The sequence below is a fragment of the Xyrauchen texanus genome, chromosome 1 (assembly GCF_025860055.1).
Source record: "Xyrauchen texanus isolate HMW12.3.18 chromosome 1, RBS_HiC_50CHRs, whole genome shotgun sequence".
Lineage (NCBI taxonomy): Eukaryota > Metazoa > Chordata > Actinopteri > Cypriniformes > Catostomidae > Xyrauchen > Xyrauchen texanus.
The window spans coordinates 65,531,760-65,553,135 of NC_068276.1; the positions used below are offsets into that span (position 1 = coordinate 65,531,760).

General features: G+C 42.4%; 1 protein-coding gene across 1 annotated transcript in view; it reads left to right on the top strand.

Moving 5' to 3' along the window:
• LOC127646031 (basement membrane-specific heparan sulfate proteoglycan core protein-like) overlaps positions 1-21,376 on the top strand; it is a 409,929-nt gene that overhangs the window by 1,341 nt on the left and 387,212 nt on the right. The window contains exon 2 of the mRNA XM_052129531.1: positions 1,872-2,000. Coding sequence (XP_051985491.1) covers positions 1,872-2,000 — 129 coding nt within the window. The remainder of the gene's footprint in view (positions 1-1,871; positions 2,001-21,376) is intronic.

Genomic DNA, 21,376 nt, shown 5'->3' on the forward strand with positions numbered 1-21,376 from the left:
CAAACCACCTCAACTGACTCCTTTCGACGCAAAGGAGCAGCGGCTCTACTCCGAGCTCCTCACGGATGACTGAGTTCCTCACCCTATCTCTAATGGAGAAGCCCGCCACCCTTCTGAGGAAGCCCATTTCGGCTGCTTGTACTCGCGACCTAGTTCTTTCTGTCATGACCCAAACTTCATGACCATAGGTGAGGGTAGGAACAAAAATTGACCTGTAGATCGAGAGCTTTGCCTTTCGGCTCAGCTCTCTTTTCGTGACAACGGTGTGATAGAGTGAATGCAATACCGCCCCCACTGCCCCGATTCTCCGGCCAACCTCCCACTCCATTGTCCCCTCACTCGTGAACAAGACCCCGAGGTACTTGAACTCCTTCACTTGGGGCAAAACCTCATTCCCTACCTGGAGTACGCACTCCATCTGTTTCCTACTGAGAACCATGGCCTCAGATTTAGAGGTGCTAATCCTCATCCCAGCTGCTTCACACTCGACTGCCAAGCGATCCAGTGAGAGCTGAAGGTCACGGATCGATGATGACATGAAGACAACATCATCTGCAAAAAGCAGCGATGAGATCCCCAACCCACCGAACCGCACACCTTCCCCACCCCGACTACGCCTCGATATCCTGTCCATGAATATCACAAACAGGATTGGTGACAAAGCGCAGCCTTGGCGGAGACCAACCCCCACATGGAATGAACTCGACTTTGTGCAGAGGACCCGGACACAGCTCTCGCTTTGGACGTACAGGGATTGGATCGCCCTAAGAAAGGACCCCCCCACCCCGTACTCCCGCAGCACCTTCCACAGTCTCTCCCGGGGGACCCGGTCATACGCCTTCTCTAGATCCACAAAACACATGTAGACCGGATGGGCATACTCCCAGGCCCCCTCCAGGATCCTTGCGAGAGTAAAGATCTGGTCTGTCGTTCCACGGCCAGGACGAAAACCGCATTGTTCCTCTTCAATCCGAGGTTCGACAATCGGCCGAACCCTCCTCTCCAGCACCTTGGAGTAAACTTTACCAGGGAGGCTGAGAAGTGTGATACCCCTGTAGTTGGCACACACTCTCTGATCCCCCTTTTTGAAGAGGGGAACCACCACCCCGTTTTTCCACGCAATGTTGAAGAGGCGTGTCATCCATGACACCCCCTCCACATCCAACGCTTTCAGCATTTCTGGTCGGATCTCATCAATCCCCGGGGCTTTGCCACTGCGGAGTTGTTTGACTACCTCAGTGACCTCCCCCAGGGAAATAGAATCTGATCCCCCATCAGCCTCCGGCTCTGCCTCTACCATAGAGGGCGTGTTGGGATTTAGGAGTTCTTCAAAGTGTTCCTTCCACTACCCAATAACCTCCTCGGTTGAGGTCAACAGCATCCCATCTTTGCTGTATACAGCTTGGATGGTTCCCCGTTTCCCCCTCCTAAGGTGGCGGACGGTTTTCCAGAAGCACTTTGGTGCGGACCGAAAGTCCTTCTCCATGGCTTCTCCGTTTTGAAACACAGTTTTGTGTTTCAATTCCAACTAATAATAATTCCAACTATAATAATAAACTGAACTGTGTAATCTTAATAATAATAATAATAATAAAATAAAACTGGAATATATCTTAGTTTTATTAATCAAGTTTGATAAAGAATACGTCATTAAATTGGATGAAAATTTGTTGTGAAATTAAACATGTGTGTTTGTAAAGTGAGAGTTGTGTGTTTGTTTCTGGTTCTTACAGATAAACCTGTTCTGACTGTAAATCCTGAAACATCACCGATATTCAGAGGAGAGACTGTCACTCTCACATGTGACATACAGGGGACAAAAGTGACAGACTGGACATACAGATTTCACTGTGATGGTGTTAATGTTCAAGACTCTAATGAGAAAGAGTTCAAGATTACTGCAATGAAGAGCAGATACAGTAAATGCAAGTGTTTCGCAATCAGCACATCTAGAGGAATCACCACTGACTGGAGTAATGAAGTGTCATTTACTGTCATCGGTGAGTGATCATCTGTTATATTATAATCATATGCATCATCAGCAGATCCACAGTTTTCCTGAGCAACTACTGGACGACACATGATGATTGTAATTGCCTGTTTTGTGTTTCTGGTCTCGAGACACAATGTAAAAACTACCGAAACGAGCGATTCAGACGGAGAACAACAAACATTTAAGTGTTATTTGGAGTAAAAATGACTTTCAGGATCAACTTGTGAAGTTGTTTTCTGTCAGAACAACTCAAATTAGTGAATGATATGAACATAACAAACCTCGGACCATCATGACATCTACATACTCAGATGAAGCACTGTCAAAAACACATCAAACGCTCATCTCGACTCTGTTCACTATCGGCACTTTAAACTCACATGTTTCTGAAAATAATTATAAATGTAATACATTAAACATCACATTAACAATTAACCTTAAAGAAGCTTTTATGATGGCGGTAATGATCTATTAAAGAATGTGAGCCGCCAATAAAGAAGAAGAAGAAGAAGAAGAAGACATTATGAAGGGCGGACCGAGTTCATGACGTGAGCGGGCAGGAGGAGTGGCGCTGAGATTACGGTGGCAGTGTGTGACGAGACACACCTGATATGAATGAAGTCTCGTGGAGCATCTCCTCAGGAAATGTCTCGGTTACGTACGTAACCTCGGTTCCCTGAGACGAAGGGAACAAGACTTTGCGTTTACTAACACATATGGGAGTTTCTTACATTTACATTTATGCATTTGCCAGACGCTTTTATCCAAAGCGACTTACAGTGCAATTATTACAGGGACAATCCCCCCGGAGCAACCTGGAGTTAAGTGCCTTGCTCATGGACACAATGGTGGTGGGGTTATCTTCTGATTAACAGCCCTGTGCTTTAGCCACAACGCCACCACCACTACCTTCATACACAACCTATTTGAAACCTCTCTATAATAACGCCGATATTCTAATATTGGATATGGAGTTTGAGCCCCGCCTGTTTTGGTGTGAAACTGACCACTCTCAAAAGTGTGAGTAAATGATGAGAGAATTGTCATTTTTGGGTGGACTGTCCCTTTAAGAGAGTTGTGGACTTCGAGCTGATGCTCCTGTCTTTAAATGTAAGTTTCAAGAATTATACAAGCTGTAAAATGTTAAATGAGGGAAATATTTTGAAGAAAAACACCACAGTGTTTTATTTAGGCCCTAATAATATGTTTAAAATTAGCAATCTTCCACTGTGACAACTTACCCCTCATATGTGTCACCATTGGGGCATGATATTCCATAACATAAAACACATTGAACATGTATTATAGAATTATTATTCATGGAAATTCTGTCATCATTCACCATCATGTTGTTCCAAACCCGTATGACTTTCTTTCTTCCATGCAATACAGGAGATATTACACAGAATGTTTGAGTCACTATTTACTTTCAGTGAATGTTTTATATATATATTGAAAGTGAATGGTGACTGAGACTGTCAGTCCCTAACAACATGAGGGTAGAGAAATGATGACAGAATATTAACTTCTGGCTGAGCGATCACTTTAATGAGATTTTTACCCAAAAGTGAAAATTCTGTCATCATTTACTCACCCTCATGCCACCCCAGATGTGTGTGACTATCTTTCTTCTGCAGAACACAAATTCAGATTTTTAAAAGAATATTTTAGCATAATTTTGATGCTCCAAAAAGCACATAAAAGCAGTATAAAAGTTAAAGGATTAAAGTTGAAGAAATCAGAAATAAAGTTCAAGAATTGTTTATAACCAAATATTGAACAGCTTTTAATATTATCAATGCACATAAATACTGTGAAACTGTAATACCGTGCTAATGTTTGTGGCGGTTTTCATACCGTTACACCCCTATTAGGCAGTAAAGACGGTGACCGCTCCACCTGCACTTGACCCACATGTGTGCAGTTTGACATCAAACACGCCCCTTGATGACATCATTACCTGCTTTCTTCACAGCCATTGATACAATTATTTTATTACATATTATTTATTGAGTTTATAAAGTGACTTTGCTGTTGTAAACATTACTAATGCTACTCTAGAAACAACATTATTTAAAAATAATCATATATTTTTTGCAATTATTTAGTTAAAAAATAAATCATTAAGAGTAAGACAACGTTCTTTATTTCAATATTAGTTTTTTGTATCCAGGTTGGGAATGAGCACATACAAGCCCTCTGTACAGTTTAACCCCCAATCGGGATATTCATCCATCTGTAAGAAAATAAATACCAGTTAAAAGCATATTATCATTATTATACACATTTTAATTATATCCCAATTAAAGAGAATGGCACATTTTATTCACATGAAGCAAACGAGCCTTAATTTATCTGTGTTTGTGCATTTCTGGTGATTTATAATGTGTTTTGAGGTCTAATGTACTAAAGAACTGAAAATGAGGTAAAAACGGCTCATAACTCTATAATAATCGTGTGATGAGGGTCGATGAATAACATTTTCAATTGTGTATTGTGAATTGTGCACGAAGAGATCCTAAAGACAATGTGACTTGATTTTCTGTCACTCTGTACAATTAATGATGTGATCCTCTTATAAACCTGATCATAGGTGACATCTTTCTGTTTTGAAAATATCAGACATGGAAACTCAAACTCTGAGAATACTAAGTAAATCTGCTCGATCATCCTAAAAAAAATCCCCAGTTTGACTCTATTTCATTCAAACCTCAGAAGCTGAAATCCTGACCAGATCTTGATCCACATGATCACTCCTATCCTGGAGTCTTTGCACTGAATCATTCTCAGTTTCCATGTTGATTTTTCACCTATAAGTTTCTACAGGGATTTATCTTGCAGTATTTGTTTGAACTTCATTTCAGCTCAACGTCCCTCAGTGTCTCTGATCATCAGTCCCAGCAGAAGTCAACACTTCTCATCTCACTCTCTCTCTCTGAACTGTGAGGATCACAATAACTCCACTGGATGGACAGTGAGAAGAAACACAGACAGTGAGAGAATGAAAGATTGTTCATCTACAGGATCTACATGTGAAATCAGCTCCCTTAAAACATCTGACACTGGAGTGTACTGGTGTGAGTCTCAATCTGGAGAACACAGTCCTCATATTAACATCACAGTACATGGTGAGTCTATATAACAGCAGATACAGTGTCATGATACTTAAAACAGAGCTGAATATGTGACTTTAAATATGTGCTTAAACTTCATCCTGCTGTTTCTCCATTTCCTCTGTTGTGTAGATGGTGATGTGATTCTGGAGAGTTCTGTTCATCCTGTGATTGAGGGAGATACTCTGACTCTACACTGTTTACATCGATCTACAAACTCCTCAATCCTCACAGCTGATTTCTATAAAGATGGATCACTCCTCCAGAAACAGACGACAGGAGAGATGAGCATCCCTACTGTCTCAAAGTCACATGAGGGTTTCTACTCCTGTAAACACAGAGAGAGAGGACAGTCACCCGAGAGCTGGATCTCAGTCACAGGTGAGAGTTTATTCTCTCTTTTCTATTCATTCATGTGCACTTGTTCAGATATACTCTATCATCATGTGCTTGTGTGTCTGTTTTTCAGTGTCAGCAGATCAGATTCGTGTCTTACACACTCTCAGTTCTCTTCTGGCAGTTTGTCCATATCTGATGGCGACAGTCGTGCTGGTGTTCAAATGCTACAGAGCGAGAGGTAAAAGAGATCAATATACTCAACAGATGAAATGTTCACAAAGACAATAACAGCAGAGGAAACAATATGAAAGTGGAGTTCAATGACATGTTTCTAATATTGTTTTTGTATTTGATAGTTTCATCTGTTGAAGATCAAAGTCAGTTTGCAGTAACAGAGGAAGAAACTTCAATCTGAATCTCTTTAAAAACGTTCAGAAGACTTTTCTTACATTCCTGTTCATTATTTCACCATGTTTCATTTGTTGTAGAATTGATTTCTCATTCATATGATTTTAAAACATTGTATTTTGTGTTTCTGCTTTTCTATGATTTCTATTTGAATCTTTTACTTGAATATTTCCTGTTTCATGTTCAAATAATGAATAAGAGCAGAAACACTTTAGTTTTATTCTGATCTAGTTTTATTGTGTGGATTTGTGTGTGATCTGATGTTTCCTACTTTAAATAAGTGTGTCTTTGTGTTTGAAATATTCTGGACTTTATGCTTTCTTACAGATTTAAATACTATCTTAAACTCTTGATTATTAATGTCATAAATATATTTTGCACTGGAGAAAATGATTATTTCTTCAAAACAACTGAAGACATTTAAATCTGAACAATATTTGACATCATGATTGTTTCAGCTCCTCACTCTTTATGTAAAACATGTGAATAATAAAGTGTCATTTTCATCTCTCTGTTTTTGTTTGTATAAAAATCAAATATGGATGGAAGAGTTTTGATGAAATGAAAGAAACATGATTTCTCCTGTTTGAAAGTCATCTCAGGTTTATTTGTACAGCACATATCACAACACATTTGGATTCAATGCAGCTTTACTGAAAATTGTGCCTTAAAAGTCCTCAGTTAAAATAACCAACAGCGATTGTGTCCAGAAATAAACTCTATATGTTTAAATAGAGAGAAAAACCTCGAGGAAACACATTTATAATAAAAATAGTTATTAAATATGATTTTCCCAAGTTCAGAATAACTTGTCTTGAGATTCAGATCAAAATAAGATTCTGGACCGCTTATATTTAAAGTCCCAGATGAAGAACAGATTTGTAGAAAAGTGTCAATGAAATAGTTTTGTATGTAATTATTGTCATTGAGAATGAGAGTGTCAGTTCAATAACAGTTGAGTTTGTAAAGCAGGTGGATTCACTGAACATTGAGATGATAAAATACTGTATATGATCATTGAGTGCAGAAACAGTGAACTGATCCGGATCCACTGACACTCATTTCTTCTCCACATTATTATTATTATTATTATGTGGTTTTAATGACGGTCTTTTAAATGTATTTTTTCAGTGCCGACTTCGCTTAAAACTCACAAAACATTAATGAGATTCATCTGACTGCAGTTTTTATTCCTCTATGTTAATTTATAAAGGCGTCGACGCGTCCTCTGATTGCGTGTCTTCATGTATCAAACCCACTAAATGATTTCATTGGTCAGATCTTAGATTGACGAACGAGCCAATCAAAAGCTTTGTGATGAAAGTCCCGCCCATTTACTCGTTTTTCAAACTGACGATCAGATTCACTTTTCTTTCCTCTTCCGCTCGTTTGTTTTGTTTAAATATTATGAAAGAAATAAGTAGATCCCAACAAATATTGTGCAACAAATATTAAAAAATTTTCATAAATACTTCAATTATTTAAAATAAAAAAAAATACAAATTATTTATCTCTTTTCCACTGTCCTTTAATACTATTCTGATCCACTTTTTATTTTTCTCGACTCATAATTCACTTTGTTAATGAAATGTTGTAAATCAAACTGGACTGTATTCTGATGGAAACGCGCCTTTAGAAACGTAATCTTTAATTCTGTATGTTTGGATTCAATGTGAATAAACAAAAACAACACATGAACACTGAAGAATACAATCTTGTTTATTTGATATTACAGTAACTGCTTAAAGGTGCCATATGTAACATTTTTCATGTAATCATTTTATAAAATTTTATTGCCAATGTATGAACGGCTTGAAACGCATCTTAAAAAACGAGCCCTTCCCGGACTTCAGTCGCCTATTAAAGCCTGTAGACTGAGTTTCATGACATGGAGCGGGTCACTTTTGCCGGGAAAATCCAAAGGATGTGACGTTTATGCGCTCCCGAGAGCCTCAGACAGAAACTTCTCTTCCGCTATTCAACAGCGACAACAAACTGCAACACCAGGAAACATTATCTTAGAGATGAAATCCAGCAAACGTCCCGCACAACACCGACTCATACACAAACTCAGAGTAAACAACAAACAAACAAATAAACCTGGGGGTTGTTTCATAAAAGAAGCTTAGAAAAGCGGGGATTAAGCTCCAAAACCCGACTTGAATTAACCTAACAAATCAGTTGGGGCTTAAGGCGGTTTCATAAAAGGTAATTCATGTTCACACAATCTCACTAATTTGAACCAGGTTTATCTAGTCTAGATAATTGCGCGTGCACGCTATTCTTAAGAAGCCCTGATGGTGGAGCATAGATTCATCAATTTAACATGGCAACTAAAGGGAAAGAGAGAGCAGCGATGTTCACGGCAACTGAGCAGCAATTACCTCTCGAATCTTACGAAGAATTTAAACACATGATTACAAAAAAAGGAAATACCGCAGCAATTAATAAAACGAGAGAAAAAGGCTGGCAGGAAATTGCTGATCGTCTCAATGCGGAAGTAGCAATTAATGTAGGCCTACATTACTATATTTTATTAAAGTTAAATTAAATGTTTGTCACAATACATTGAAGTGTGTGTGTGTAACTTTTACAGCAGCAAATTAAGTGAAGAAAAAAGAACATGGCAGCAGGTGAAAATAAAATATAAAAATATTGTTCAGAATGTTAAGTATTAATTATAAAGTATAAATCTATGTAAGTACTTAAGCATAACCAGCTTGATGTTACAACTGTCCAGTCTCAAGATGTTTAATAATTGCAGCTGCCAAAAAGAAGAGTGAGGTTGCTGCACTGGGGGAGGGCCACCAACAGCCAACTTTACTCCTGCAGAGGAGCTGGCATTAGACATGAATAAAGGGAGGCCTGTCATTGAGGGAGTAGAGGGGGGAACAGCATCTGGATCCATTCCATCCAGTATAAGAGATCACTACTTAAAAGGTATTTTGTTTATTTTATTTATTTTTATTCTTGCATTCCTAACTAAATCTTTTTGTTTTATAGTGATGCCAAATTCTGTGTGCTTTCTGGATCCACCAGACATCATGCTGAACCCTGTGAGTATGACAGTATGAGTTTAAAGCACTGATTTGTCAAGTGGTGATTTATTAAACCAAGTTTAATTAATGGTTTTAGGTTGAAGGCCCATCTACAGTTGAGGAGGATGAGGAGACTGTGTCAGTATGTTCAAGGAGGCCTGAGGTAGGCACAGATTTGCACATTATATATTTAAAAGCCTACCTGTGAGGTGCTAAATTGTGTGTATTTCCATTATTGGCAACAGGATGCTGACACCCTTCTAAGAGCCCTCTCAGTCTGGGACCACATGTGACCAAGTGAGTATTAAAAATTACAAAAAAAGTGCCAAGAGCACTAGATCAAATTGAGAAAACTTAAATTTCTGTTCCTACAAAACCCAGAACATAAAGGAGTCTACAAAAGGTATCTCCTGAAACAAATGGAGGCCATAGATACTGACATCCAATATAAAAAGCATAAGATGAGAAAGTTGGAGCTGGAAATCCAACAGCTTGAGAAAAATGCAAGTAGAACTGCCATATTTAAAAAAATGACACATGACCTTTTTGTTTTTTGACCACATTTAATTGTATGTTTTCACCCCCAACAGCCAGCTTCAACCTAAATAAAATAAACAATTAAATATGACTTGTGTGTCTGGTAAATTAAGGGGAAAGTGAAAACTTTTAACATGGTTTGGACAGTAGTAACCAAAATAATTATTGGCATAACTGTCTCTTATAACCCTGCCTATTTCATTGTCATCAAAAATGCCTTCAATGTCCCAGTCTTGCTCTACAACCATCCTTGGTTGCCTCTCTCTCCTCAGACAGGCAATGTTATGTAGCGCAACACATGCAACTACAATGTCACATGCCCTTTGTGGAATCACTCTGAGGTAACTCAGGCACTGGAAACTTGATGAGCCCAAATGCCATCTCTATACGAGCTCTTGTGCGTGCATGGGCAATATTGTAGTTGTGCTGTGCCTCAGTCTGTTTCTCCTGATAGGGAGTCAAGAGATAAGGCAGGCATGCATATCCCTTGTCTCCCAGCAAAACTCCTGAGAATTGACCTGAATCAAAAAAAAAAAAAAAATATTTAAGCATTGAATTTGGTGAAGGTATTTTAAAGCTGTAGTTTTTGCTATATGTTAAGTGACTAACATACCTTGTGCAGTTGGTGGGAAAGAGAAGAGGCCCGAAAGATTCTGGAATCATGCACTGAGACAGGCCATTTTGCCTCTACATTTGTGATGATGCAATCTGCATCACAAATCATCTAAATAATTAAAAATGTAGGTCACTACATTGGACTTACATAGATATATATAAATAGAATTGTTAATGCATTTGCAATGAATAGAACACTGGTGCACAGCTTATTGTAAAGAACAATCGCTTCTAGCCTACAATATAATCTCAGTGGGACTGTACCTGTACATTGATGCTGTGTAATGATTTCCTATTAACGAAGTCTGCTTCATGCGGACCAGATGGGCGCTTTATGCGCACGTGGGTGCAGTCCAGAGCTACGATAACATTTGGGAAAGCTACAAAAGTTAAGTGTTTGTCTGTCAATTGCCTGTCTTACATTAACAGACAATAAATATTTCCATTTTCTATATAGTTCTTATTTGAACTTACCAGCGATTCCATAAAAGGCCTGTTTAATACTGTGAATCGCTCTGTGGCCAGGGAAGGTGATGAACACATTAAGTATTTTTTTTAAAGACAGGTACACAATTCGTACAGAGCGGCAAACCGATGCTTTGCTGATATTCTCTGCATCTCCAACTGTGTACAAAAATGTTCCGCTGGCAAAAAAACGAAGTGCAATGCACACAGTCTGTGGGACTGTGAGCGCTTTATTGCGCCGTGTGCTATTTGCGATGTGTGGGCTCAGTAATCTACAAATATATGCTATCCCTTCCCTCGAGAATCTATACCGCTCATGCAGGTAGTAGTCAGAAAAAGCCAACGGGTCTGCCCTGTCCCTGAAAGTACGTGCTCTTTGAAATGCCCTGCGTATGATTATCCCTCCCTCATCCACCACCTCATCAATGAAAGGACACGCCTATGCGTCCTCCTACACCTATGGGTGGAGCTCCCTATTTATAGACATTTATTTGATTCATTACAAAAATCACACCAACTAAACAAATAGGCCTACCTTTACTTCTTTACATTTGTTTCACTTTTTGTATGTTCGAATGTATTACATTTATTTTTAAAGTGCATTTGTTTTCATTGTTGGACTGATAGTGGTTACATGAAATAAAATGGCAGCATGCCAGAGAGTCCGATGTAATATCATCACATTCCCAGTGGGTCAGTGTTAAAACGGTATTCTGGTTAAGCATCATTTCAGGCTTAGCCTGACAGTTAGCCTGCCCCGGACCAGGCTAGTTTCCCAGCATAAGTTTCCAGGGTAACTGAGTTTGAACTATTTTAAGTTTGCTTTATGAAACAGAATTCACCGACAATAAGTCTGATTAACCAAAATAAGCCTGGCTTATTTTCTAATCTTGTTTTATGGAACAACCCTCTGGTTATACAGAAAATATAAACAATCTATTATTATAAAACAATAGCACATCGATATATCAAAATGACAGTTGTGACGGAATCACATCAATATTGAACTGTGTCAACATATTTATAATGTACAGTGTTGGAGAGGCGGGGCTTAGAGCGCCTGTCAATCAACGGCATACAGCGGAGCAAGGCAGATGAAAGACAAGATAACATGTTGTGGGTGCTAAAGTGTGCGTCCATGAGTGACTGTGAGTAATTATTTCCCTGATATATGTTCTGATGAATCTATAGATACTTTCATGACTGTTAATGTGATGTTTATCCGCTGATATTGAGTGTATTGAGATCTGGTGTTTCACATGTGTTTGTTCAATGATATCTGACTCCTGAGGTAATAATATTGCAGATTATGTCTTTATACATGTCACTGTGTTGATGATGACTAGAATTACTCTGTTATGTTCGTATGAATGAAGTGAAATTCATCTAAGTGATGTTCATTGCCGATCAGAGGTTTACTTTCGGTTTCGGTTTCAAAAGGGGAGGGGATGTCATATATTTTAGCTTAATTGTCCCGTGGGAATACTGTGTCATATACGGTAACACGTGAGATCATGTGGAGTTACATATATGTGTGTTGGTGAGACCTGTGGGTGTTCATTAAAACAAGCTCAAAAGCTAAACATAAGCCTCCATTGCAACTATTTACACTAAAATGTAGTAATGTTGCTAACATGTGCTTATGTTGCTAACATGTGCTTATGTTGCTAACATGTGCTAATGTTGCTTGTACTTGTGCCATCTGGTCAGAAGTGCAAATAATCTCAATTAGAAGATACCACTAACATATACAATGCATTCTGAGAGAGTGAATGGTTGTTAGCTCCTGTAAGTGCAGCCTTCTGGAGTTTACGGTAACAGTATTCTGCGTAGCTTCTTATCGCCACTCCTGCAACAGAAAAATACAATACTCGTCAGATCAATGTGAACAGTTAAAGTAGCACACATTCACAGGCTGTGTACCAAATTGCATTCTTCTACTATGAAAAGTCATTTTCAGTTCAGGAAAACATGCTGTCTCAAACTCGTATGACTTTCTATTCTGATGTCCAAGCATCCTCGCGCTTGAAGTGTTTTCGTGAGGACTTCCGGTTGTCCCGCTTACGTCAGTTCTTGTCTGAACATGCAAGCGCGTATGCGCCAAGCGCAAGAACGCGTGAATGAGCTTCTCTCATGTTCATTTTTCACGCATTGTTAACGCGCTGTCAACATGTGAGTGTTGTACTTTTCCATTGGCTGCTGAGTTGTAGGGTTAAACCATTTCTGTGAGCCTGGGGGGTTTGCCTGCCACTATTTAACATACACAACGTCGCCTAGTTGGTGTCCTCAAACAAACAGACCAAATAAGCCTCGCTGGACTCATTTACATTTATGCATTTGGCAGACGCTTTTATGCAAAGTGACTTACAGTGCACTTATTACAGGGACAATCCCCCCAGAGCAACCTGGAGTTAAGTGCCTTGCTCAAGGACACAATGGTGGTGGCTGTGGGGCTCGAACCAGCATCCTTCTGATTACCAGATTACCAGTTATGTGCTTAGACCACTACACCACCACCACTCACAGACTCCTGCGGAACTCTGGAAGCGCAGAACAGTCTTGAAATCCTGAGCAATTTCTCTCACCAGACGCTTTGCGAATCAGCTTCAACTATCTCAAATATCTCTTCTCTGTTCTTCACAGGAAATGCAGATGAGCATCACACCGCTGCTTTATAAAGGCTAGTTCGAGCACGCGCTCAGTGTGGGGAGGGCGAAGAGGCTTGTGATTGGCTGATATGGACGTCTACGCATCACAGTTGACCAATGACTGAACAACATTTTCAATGTCTTTTCAAACAAGCGGCGGCAGTTTCCCGCTCAAGATCTTTAGTTCAGTTCATCTCTGTGCGCATGACACAAATGCTTCGTTTTTTACCTGTGACGTTTCATTTTTTATTTGAATAATGAGTAGCCTCATCAATGGTAATTGTTACAAATTGTGTGGGAAGGAGGAGAAGGCAGTCGGGAGGATCCAATCGCGGCTTTTATTAACAAACAAATAATAACCACACAAACTCAGGAACAAAATAAAGGGGTCCACAATGGGAGAACGAAACTAAAACACGGGAGAACATAGAGGGGAAAAAACATCCACAACGAAAAGGGAACCTCGAGCGAAACAAGAAGATGCAGGAGCAGCGAACATGAACAACATATCAACATTCAACAAACGACAAAGGAACGGGAAAACAAGCGGGTTTAAATAGACAGGACACGGTGATAACAAAATCACGAACAGGTGCAGACAATAACACTGTGCTGGCGGAGAGAGCCGGGAAAGATGGGAAATGTAGTTTTGACACAAAGACAGTGAAACACAGGGCGGACAACAAGGAAAACGTGACATGGAACGTGAGCAGTGACGAGTGAAACAGAAAACACGGGGCAGACAACACGGGAACGTAACATAACCCCCCCTCAAAAGGACCGGATTCCAGACGGTGTGTGAAGGGAACCGGGTCAGGTGGCCTGGGGGGCGTCCACCGGGTAGGGACAGGTTTAGGTGGTCTGGGAGACGGCCACAATAGGGGGACAGGTTTGGGTGGCCCGGGAGCTGGCCACAAGGCAAGGGCCGGTTCTGGGGGCCTGGGAGGTGGCCACAGGACAGAGGCCGGTTTAGATGGCCCGGGAGCTGGCCACTGGGCAAGGGCCGGTTCGGGGTGCCTGGGAAGCGGGGCCATGGAAGGCGAAGCCGCGGAAGGCTTGGGAGGCGGAGCCGAGGGAGGCAGAACCGAGGAAGGTTCGGGGGGCTCAGGAGGCGGAGCCGTAGGAGGCTCAGGAGGCAGAGCCGGGGCCGAGGGAGGCCCGGGAGCCGGGGCCGAGGGAGGCCCGGGAGGCGGAGCCGAGGGAGGCTCGGGAGGTGGAGCCGAGGGAGGCGATGGCTCAGAAGGAGGCTCTGGAATCTCTGGGTGAAGAGCCGTAGGAGGCTCGGGAGGCGGAGCCGTAGGAGGCTCGGGAGGCGGAGGCTCGAGACGCTTGAGAGGCGGAGCCCTGGAAGGCCCAAGAGGCTTGAAAGGCGGAGCCCTGGAAGGCTCGAGAGGCTTGAGGGGCGGAGCCCTGGGAGGCTCGAGAGACTTGAGAGGCGGAGCCCTGGAAGGCTCGGGAGGCGGAGCCCTGGGAGGCTCGAGAGGCGGAGCCCTGGAAGACTCGAGTGATTTGAGGAGCGGAGCCCTAGGTGGCTCGAGAGGCGGAGCCCTGGAAGGCTCGAGAGACTTGAGAGGCGAAGCCCTGGGTGGCTCGGGAGGCGGAGCCCTGGGTGGCTCGGGAGGCGGAGCCCTGGGTGGCTCGAGAGGCGGAGCCCTGGGTGGCTCGAGAGGCGGAGCCCTGGAAGGCTCGAGAGACTTGAGAGGCGAAGCCCTGGGAGGCTCGGGAGGCGAAGCCCTGGAAGGCTCGGGAGGCTCGGGAGGTGGAGCCCTGGAAGGCTCGGGAGGCGGAGCCCTGGGAGGCTCGAGAGACTTGAGAGGCGGAGCCCTGGAAAACTCGGGAGGAGGAGCCCTGGAAGACTCGAGAGACTTGAGAGGCGGAGCCCTGGGAGGCTCGGGAGGCGGAGCCCTGGAAGGCTCGGGAGGCGCTGGCTCTTGGACGGTCGTGGCTACTGGCGCTGGCTCTTGGACGGTCATGGCTACTGGCGCTGGCTCAGGGACGGTCGAGGCTACAGGCGCTGGCTCAGGGACGGTCGAGGCTACAGGCGCTGGCTCAGGGACGGTCGAGGCTACAGGCGCTGGCTCAGGGACGGTCGAGGCTACAGGCGCTGACTCCCTGCTGGCGGTGGCGACAGGCGCTGGCTCACTGACATCGGGGGCTAATGGCTCTGGCTGGTTGTTGTTGTTGTTGTTGTTTACTTTATTTGTACCCGTAGGTAAATTTGTTTTACAGTGCAATGACATGCTATTCTATGGCATCCAATACAAAAAACACAAAACACAGGACACTACACTACACATAAGGACAGATAAAAAAAATACTCATAAACTTAGTGAAGTGCTCTCATAAAAGAAAGTGCTCTCAAGAGCATTTCATATAATCTTTTTAACGTCTTAAAATCATAAGACCCCTAGTACATATCTGAAAAACACCTCGTAATTTGTTAAGCATATCAATCGCATTTGTTACGAAGCTGCTTTTATATCTTTTCGTTCTACACCTAGGGACTTTATACCTCCTCGCAGACGGTAATAACTGAAACTCATTTCGCAGAGGGTGAGAGTCATCATTTAAAATTGAAAGGGCCATCCTTTGTAATTGTTTGGCATATAGTGATGCCACTCCTGATTTTGACTCAGCCTATCAAACGGCCAGACCATTTTACTATCTGGTCTAGCTGATTTTTTGCCTTTAAGGATATATGACCGTACCATACTAAAATGGAAAATGACAAAACAGATTCTATAAAAGCATGATAAAACATTTTCATTATTGTTTTATCAAGATTGAATGCAGATAATCTCCTTAGGCAGTACAAACGCTGGTGCCCCTTTTTGTTCAGAGCCTCACAATTCTCTTCAAATTTTAGTTTCTCATCAATTATGGTCCCAAGGTATTTGTATGATTGTACATACTCTATTTTTTGGCCTTTAATTAAAGTAGGATCACTTGGATGAGTACTTTTCCTAAAATCGATGAGCATATCTTTGGTCTTTAATATATTTAACTGTAAATAAGATTCATCACACCAGTTTTCAAAATGCTCAATAATTGGACCATGTGAGGTCTCATTCTCCTTAAGTAAACTCAAAATTACTGAGTCATCCGCATATTTTATAATAAATCTGTTCTCATACATGCTTTGACACATGTTAGTATATAAAATAAATAAAAGTGGGGACAGCACACATCCTTGAGGAGACCCTGTAGAGGAACTCATCTGTTTAGATAAGACACCATTAACTTTTACTCTTTGTGTTCTATTAGTTAAGAAATTCAAAATCCAACCAATCAAATTATTACTTAACACAAACTGATCTAAAAGCCTCTTAATTAAAATGTGTGGTTGAATTGTATTGAACGCCGAAGAAAAGTCAACGAATAAAAGTCTAGCATGTGTCCTCTGTCCATCCAAGTGTCCTAATAGCAAATTTAACATTGTGACTGTAGCATCCTGTACTCCTCTGTGAGGTCTATATGCAAACTGCATAGGGTCCAATTGATATTCTGTCCACCTCAAAATCTCAGACCGTACTAATTTCTCAAGGATTTTCATTAAAACGGAAGTCAAAGCGACCGGCCTAAAATCATTTATCATCTTAGGGCCTCTACATTTAGGGACAGGAATGACCACCGCATCCTTCCAAAGGATCGGTACATGTTGTGTTTTCAGAGACTTATTATAAATTTCATGAAATACAGGGCTTAATTCTTTTGCACATGACTTTAATAGTCTGCCACAAATGCTATCAGGACCTGGGCTTTTATTTGCCTTAACACGTCTGAAAGCTTTTTCAACATCCTGAAGGTCAATGTTAAAATGCTGATCATCCATTAACTTAACGCTCAATTCCTGGATTTCTTTACTAAAATTCAAATTGTCAAAACGACAGTAAAAATCGTTTAGTGCATTTGCTAGTTCAAAATCAGAACTAAAACCATTTAAAAAAATCTGATTCTGATTACTGCAGTTTGAGTTTTGAAAGCTTACTATGGTTTTCATATTTGCCCATGCTGAGCCAGGATTTTTGGATGCCATCTTATTTTCTAGTTTTTCCTTATAGCACGGTTGACCGTGGGTGATGCGGGCTCTGGCTCGCTGACCAGGGCTGACGAGGGCTCAGGCTCGTTGACCGTGGCTGACGAGGGCTCAGGCTCGCTGACCGTGGCTGACGAGGGCTCAGGCTCGCTGACCGTGGCTGACGTGGGCGCAGGCTCGCAGACCGGGGCAGGCGTGGGCTCTGGCTCGCAGACCGGGGCAGGTGTGGGCCGGGAGGCGGAAGCCCGTTTTCTCTTCCTCCTCCGGGCAGACGAAGTGGACCGCGCTGGCTCATGGAAAGTGACTGGCGTGGGGGTGAGCTCGCTGACAGATGGGGCTGGTGTGACAGGAAGTACCATGGGCGACTGGAGAGTCACCACTGAGGGAGGAGAGGTAGGGTCCTCCTCAGCGGCGCCCACGGTGAACGGTGAGCCACTGACCAGTAAAGTTACCTCCATGAAGTCGCGGAGCTTCCAGTGGCGCGTTGCCGGTGGCAACCGCTCTTTTAGCCAGTCATTAAGGTTGTCCCTGAAGAAGACCACAAGGGAAGAGTCAGGGAAGTCCGAAACGCTCGCCAGAACGAGGAAGTCGCGGATGTGGTCTTCTACCGGTCGGTCCCCTTGTTTTAGGCAGAGCAGCCGGTAGCTTGCCTGTTGTACCGCTGGATCCATAGTAGTGGTCGTTTGTTCTGTTACGAATTGTGTGGGAAGGAGGAGAAGGCAGTCGGGAGGTGCGGATCCAATCGCGGCTTTTATTAACCAATAAATAATAACCATACAAACTCAGGAACAAAATAAAGGGGTCCACAATGGGAGAACGAAACTAAAACACGGGAGAACATAGAGGGGCAAAAACATCCACAACGAAAAGGGAACCTCGAGCGAAACAAGAAGATGCAGGAGCAGCGAACATGAACAACATATCAACATTCAACAAACGACAAAGGAACGGGAAAACAAGCGGGTTTAAATAGACAGGACACGGTGATAACAAAATCACGAACAGGTGCGGACAATAACACTGTGCTGGCGGAGAGAGCCGGGAAAGATGGGAAATGTAGTTTTGACACAAAGACAGTGAAACACGGGGCGGACAACAAGGAAAACGTGACATGGAACGTGAGCAGTGACGAGTGAAACAGAAAACACGGGGCAGACAACATGGGAACGTAACAGTAATAATGAATATGTTTATAATAATATTAATTTATGTTTTTTATTACAATATTCACAAAATATACTTAAATTAATTGTTTTTTTACACAATTTTGATTAAATTAAATCAAGCAATCTGATTTTACATTTAACCCATCATCAACAACCCAAAGAAACAAACTGTTAAATCACAATGTTAGTATATCATCCCTCTGGATTATTTTTATACCGTCAATCCTGCATTTGTATTTTATTTAGTCTAAACTGTTTGTGCATGTTATTAAATACACTATTGATGTGCAGATTAAATAATCTATATTCTACATTTGCACATACACTCACCTAGAACTTTATTAGGAACAGTATGGTCCTAAAAATAGTTCCCAATATGGTCTTCTGCTGTCGTAGCCCATTCACCTCAAGGTTCGATGTGTTTGCATTCTTAGATGCTATTCTGCACACTACAAATGTACAGAGTGGTTATCTGAGTTACTGTAGCCTTTCTGTCAGCTCAAACCTGTCTGGCCATTCTCCGTTGAACTTTTTCATCAACAGTGTGTTTCTGTCCACAGAACTGCCGCTGACTGTATGTTTTTTGTTTTTGGCACCATTCTGAGTAAACTCTAGAGACTATAGTGTCTGTTGTTCATGAAAATCCAAGGAGATCAGCAGTTATACCAGTCAAACCAGCCTGTCTGGCACCAACAATCATGCCACCAATTTCCCCTATTGCGATGGTTGATGTGAACATTAACTGAAGCTCCTGACCCATTTTTGCATGATTTTATGCAGTGCATTGCTGCCACATGATTGGCTGATTAGATAATCAAATGAATAAGTAGGTGTACAGGTGTTCCTAATAAAGTTCTAGGTGAGTGTATACAACTATCATTACTTCCTCATTCATTATATCTGTATTTTAAAGCGAATACTATATTCTTCCACCCACATTTTTTTTATATATGAAAATTTTCATATATATGTTTTCACAGGAGTATAAACACATCACTCTCTTACAGTTCAAGTGTGACTCTCAAAAGACTCTTTGGGTTTATATGAATCAGACTTTAGTTCATCTACTTGGGCAGCAGCACAGCCTGGATGTTGGGCTGCACACCACCCTGAGTGATGGTCACTCCACCCAAGAGTTTGTTCAATTCCTCGTCGTTCCGCACTGCCAGCTGCAGGTGACGGGGAATGAGTCTTCTTGTCCTGAGCGGCGTTTCCGGCCAACTCCAGAATCTCAGCTGTGAGAAATAAATAAAAACAAATAAACAGGAGCAGCCTGTGCACACAAATGATGGGGAACTGCAGTCCTGAGCTGGATGAATGACTTTTAGACTGTCATGGTTCTGTAAATCCGCAGGTTTCCTCTGATTGTTTTGTCATTTTCTCTCCCTCGTGTTTCTCAGACACACTCGACTGGCATGGTAACATTCATTGTTCTCAGTGCAGTGTTGATCATGACACTAATTAGCTTATTGAGCAACACCTGTTCCAGCCTGATTTCACTCCCTACTTATGCCCTCATGTTTCTCTGTTTATTCGCCAGATGATTATATCAAGTTGGGTACTAACCTCGCTCTCTTTGTTTAGCTGGTCCTGTCTTGTCACTCTGTTGTTTGCCCGCATAGTTCGGGTTGTGATTTGCCTTCCAGTCATTGCTGAGTTTCAGCCTGGCAATCCACGGAGGAATTCCAGTCTATGCCCAAGTGCCGTGGACCTACACTTCTGCTATTACTTGTATTGTGCGCTGGACATCACTCACATTACCTAACTTCTAACGAGGACTTCCACGACAAACACACAGTGCTGACGAACTCACTAATCACTACTCTCTGAACGGTGGTGTATGATTTACTTTCTACATATTATTGTGAATAAATATTTTGGAACCGTTTCCCTGCTCCTGGGTCATCCTGTCCAACATCTACACGTTACACATTTCAACTAAACGTAAAATACACTGTGGCAGCGGTAAGGGCGCTTACACCTGAGCCAAATTATTTCTAACACCTGTCTCTAATTTCAGTGAGCATGGGGAGAGCGACTTCAGAACCTCCAGATGGGAGAGTGTGACAAGCGTCAGTCCAGTGTTGCCACGTACAGCGAATAAGAAAAGTTTTATGTTAATTGAGAAGTTTTACTTGTGGAGGAAAATATGAGTTGTGAGCAGTGCTGTGGCCATTAAAAGCTTACTTGTGAAGATCTCTACGTCTTCGTTCCCTCCTTGTCATCATACATCCTTACACTGGTTTGAACCAGCTGAAGTACGCCCCATGGAGCCCTCCCAGTTGGCCGAGATGGTGGTGTGTGGCGTGCCGTGAGTGTCAGCTGATAAACCCACCAGCCACCCCAAAAGCGCCTTTGCGTCCCCTTCCATTGATCAAGGTCACCTTCGAGAGGATTGGGATGGACCTCATCGGGCCATTAGAACGGACAGCACGCAGACATCGCTTTGTATTAGTCCTGGTGGATTATGCAACGCGATATCCGGAAGCAGTGCCTCTGAGCAACATCTCAGCACGTAGTGTTGCAGGTGCACTCTTCAAAGTAATCTCCCGGGTGGGGATTCCGAAGGAAATCCTCACCGATCAGGGCACGACTTTTATGTCACGGACACTTCGCGAACTTTATGAATTGTGGGCATTAAGTCGGTTCGCACTAGTGTGTACCATCCGCAGACAGATGGCCTAGTGGAGCGATTTAATAAAACCCTCATGAATATGATTAGAAAATTTGTGCACGAAGATGCTAGAAACTGGGATAAATGGCTCGACCCCCTGTTATTTGCAGTTCGAGAGGTCCTGCAAGCCTCCACTGGCTTCTCCCCATTTGAGCTGCTGTATGGGCGGCGCCTGCGCGGAGTGCTTGACGTCATCCGCGAAGCTTGAGAGGAGGGACCTTCTAATAGTAAGAATGAAATTCAGTACGTTCTTGATCTTCGAGCAAAACTCCACACACTGGGGCAATTAACACAGGAGAATTTGCTCCAAGCTCAAGAGCGCCAACGCCGGCTGTATGACAGGG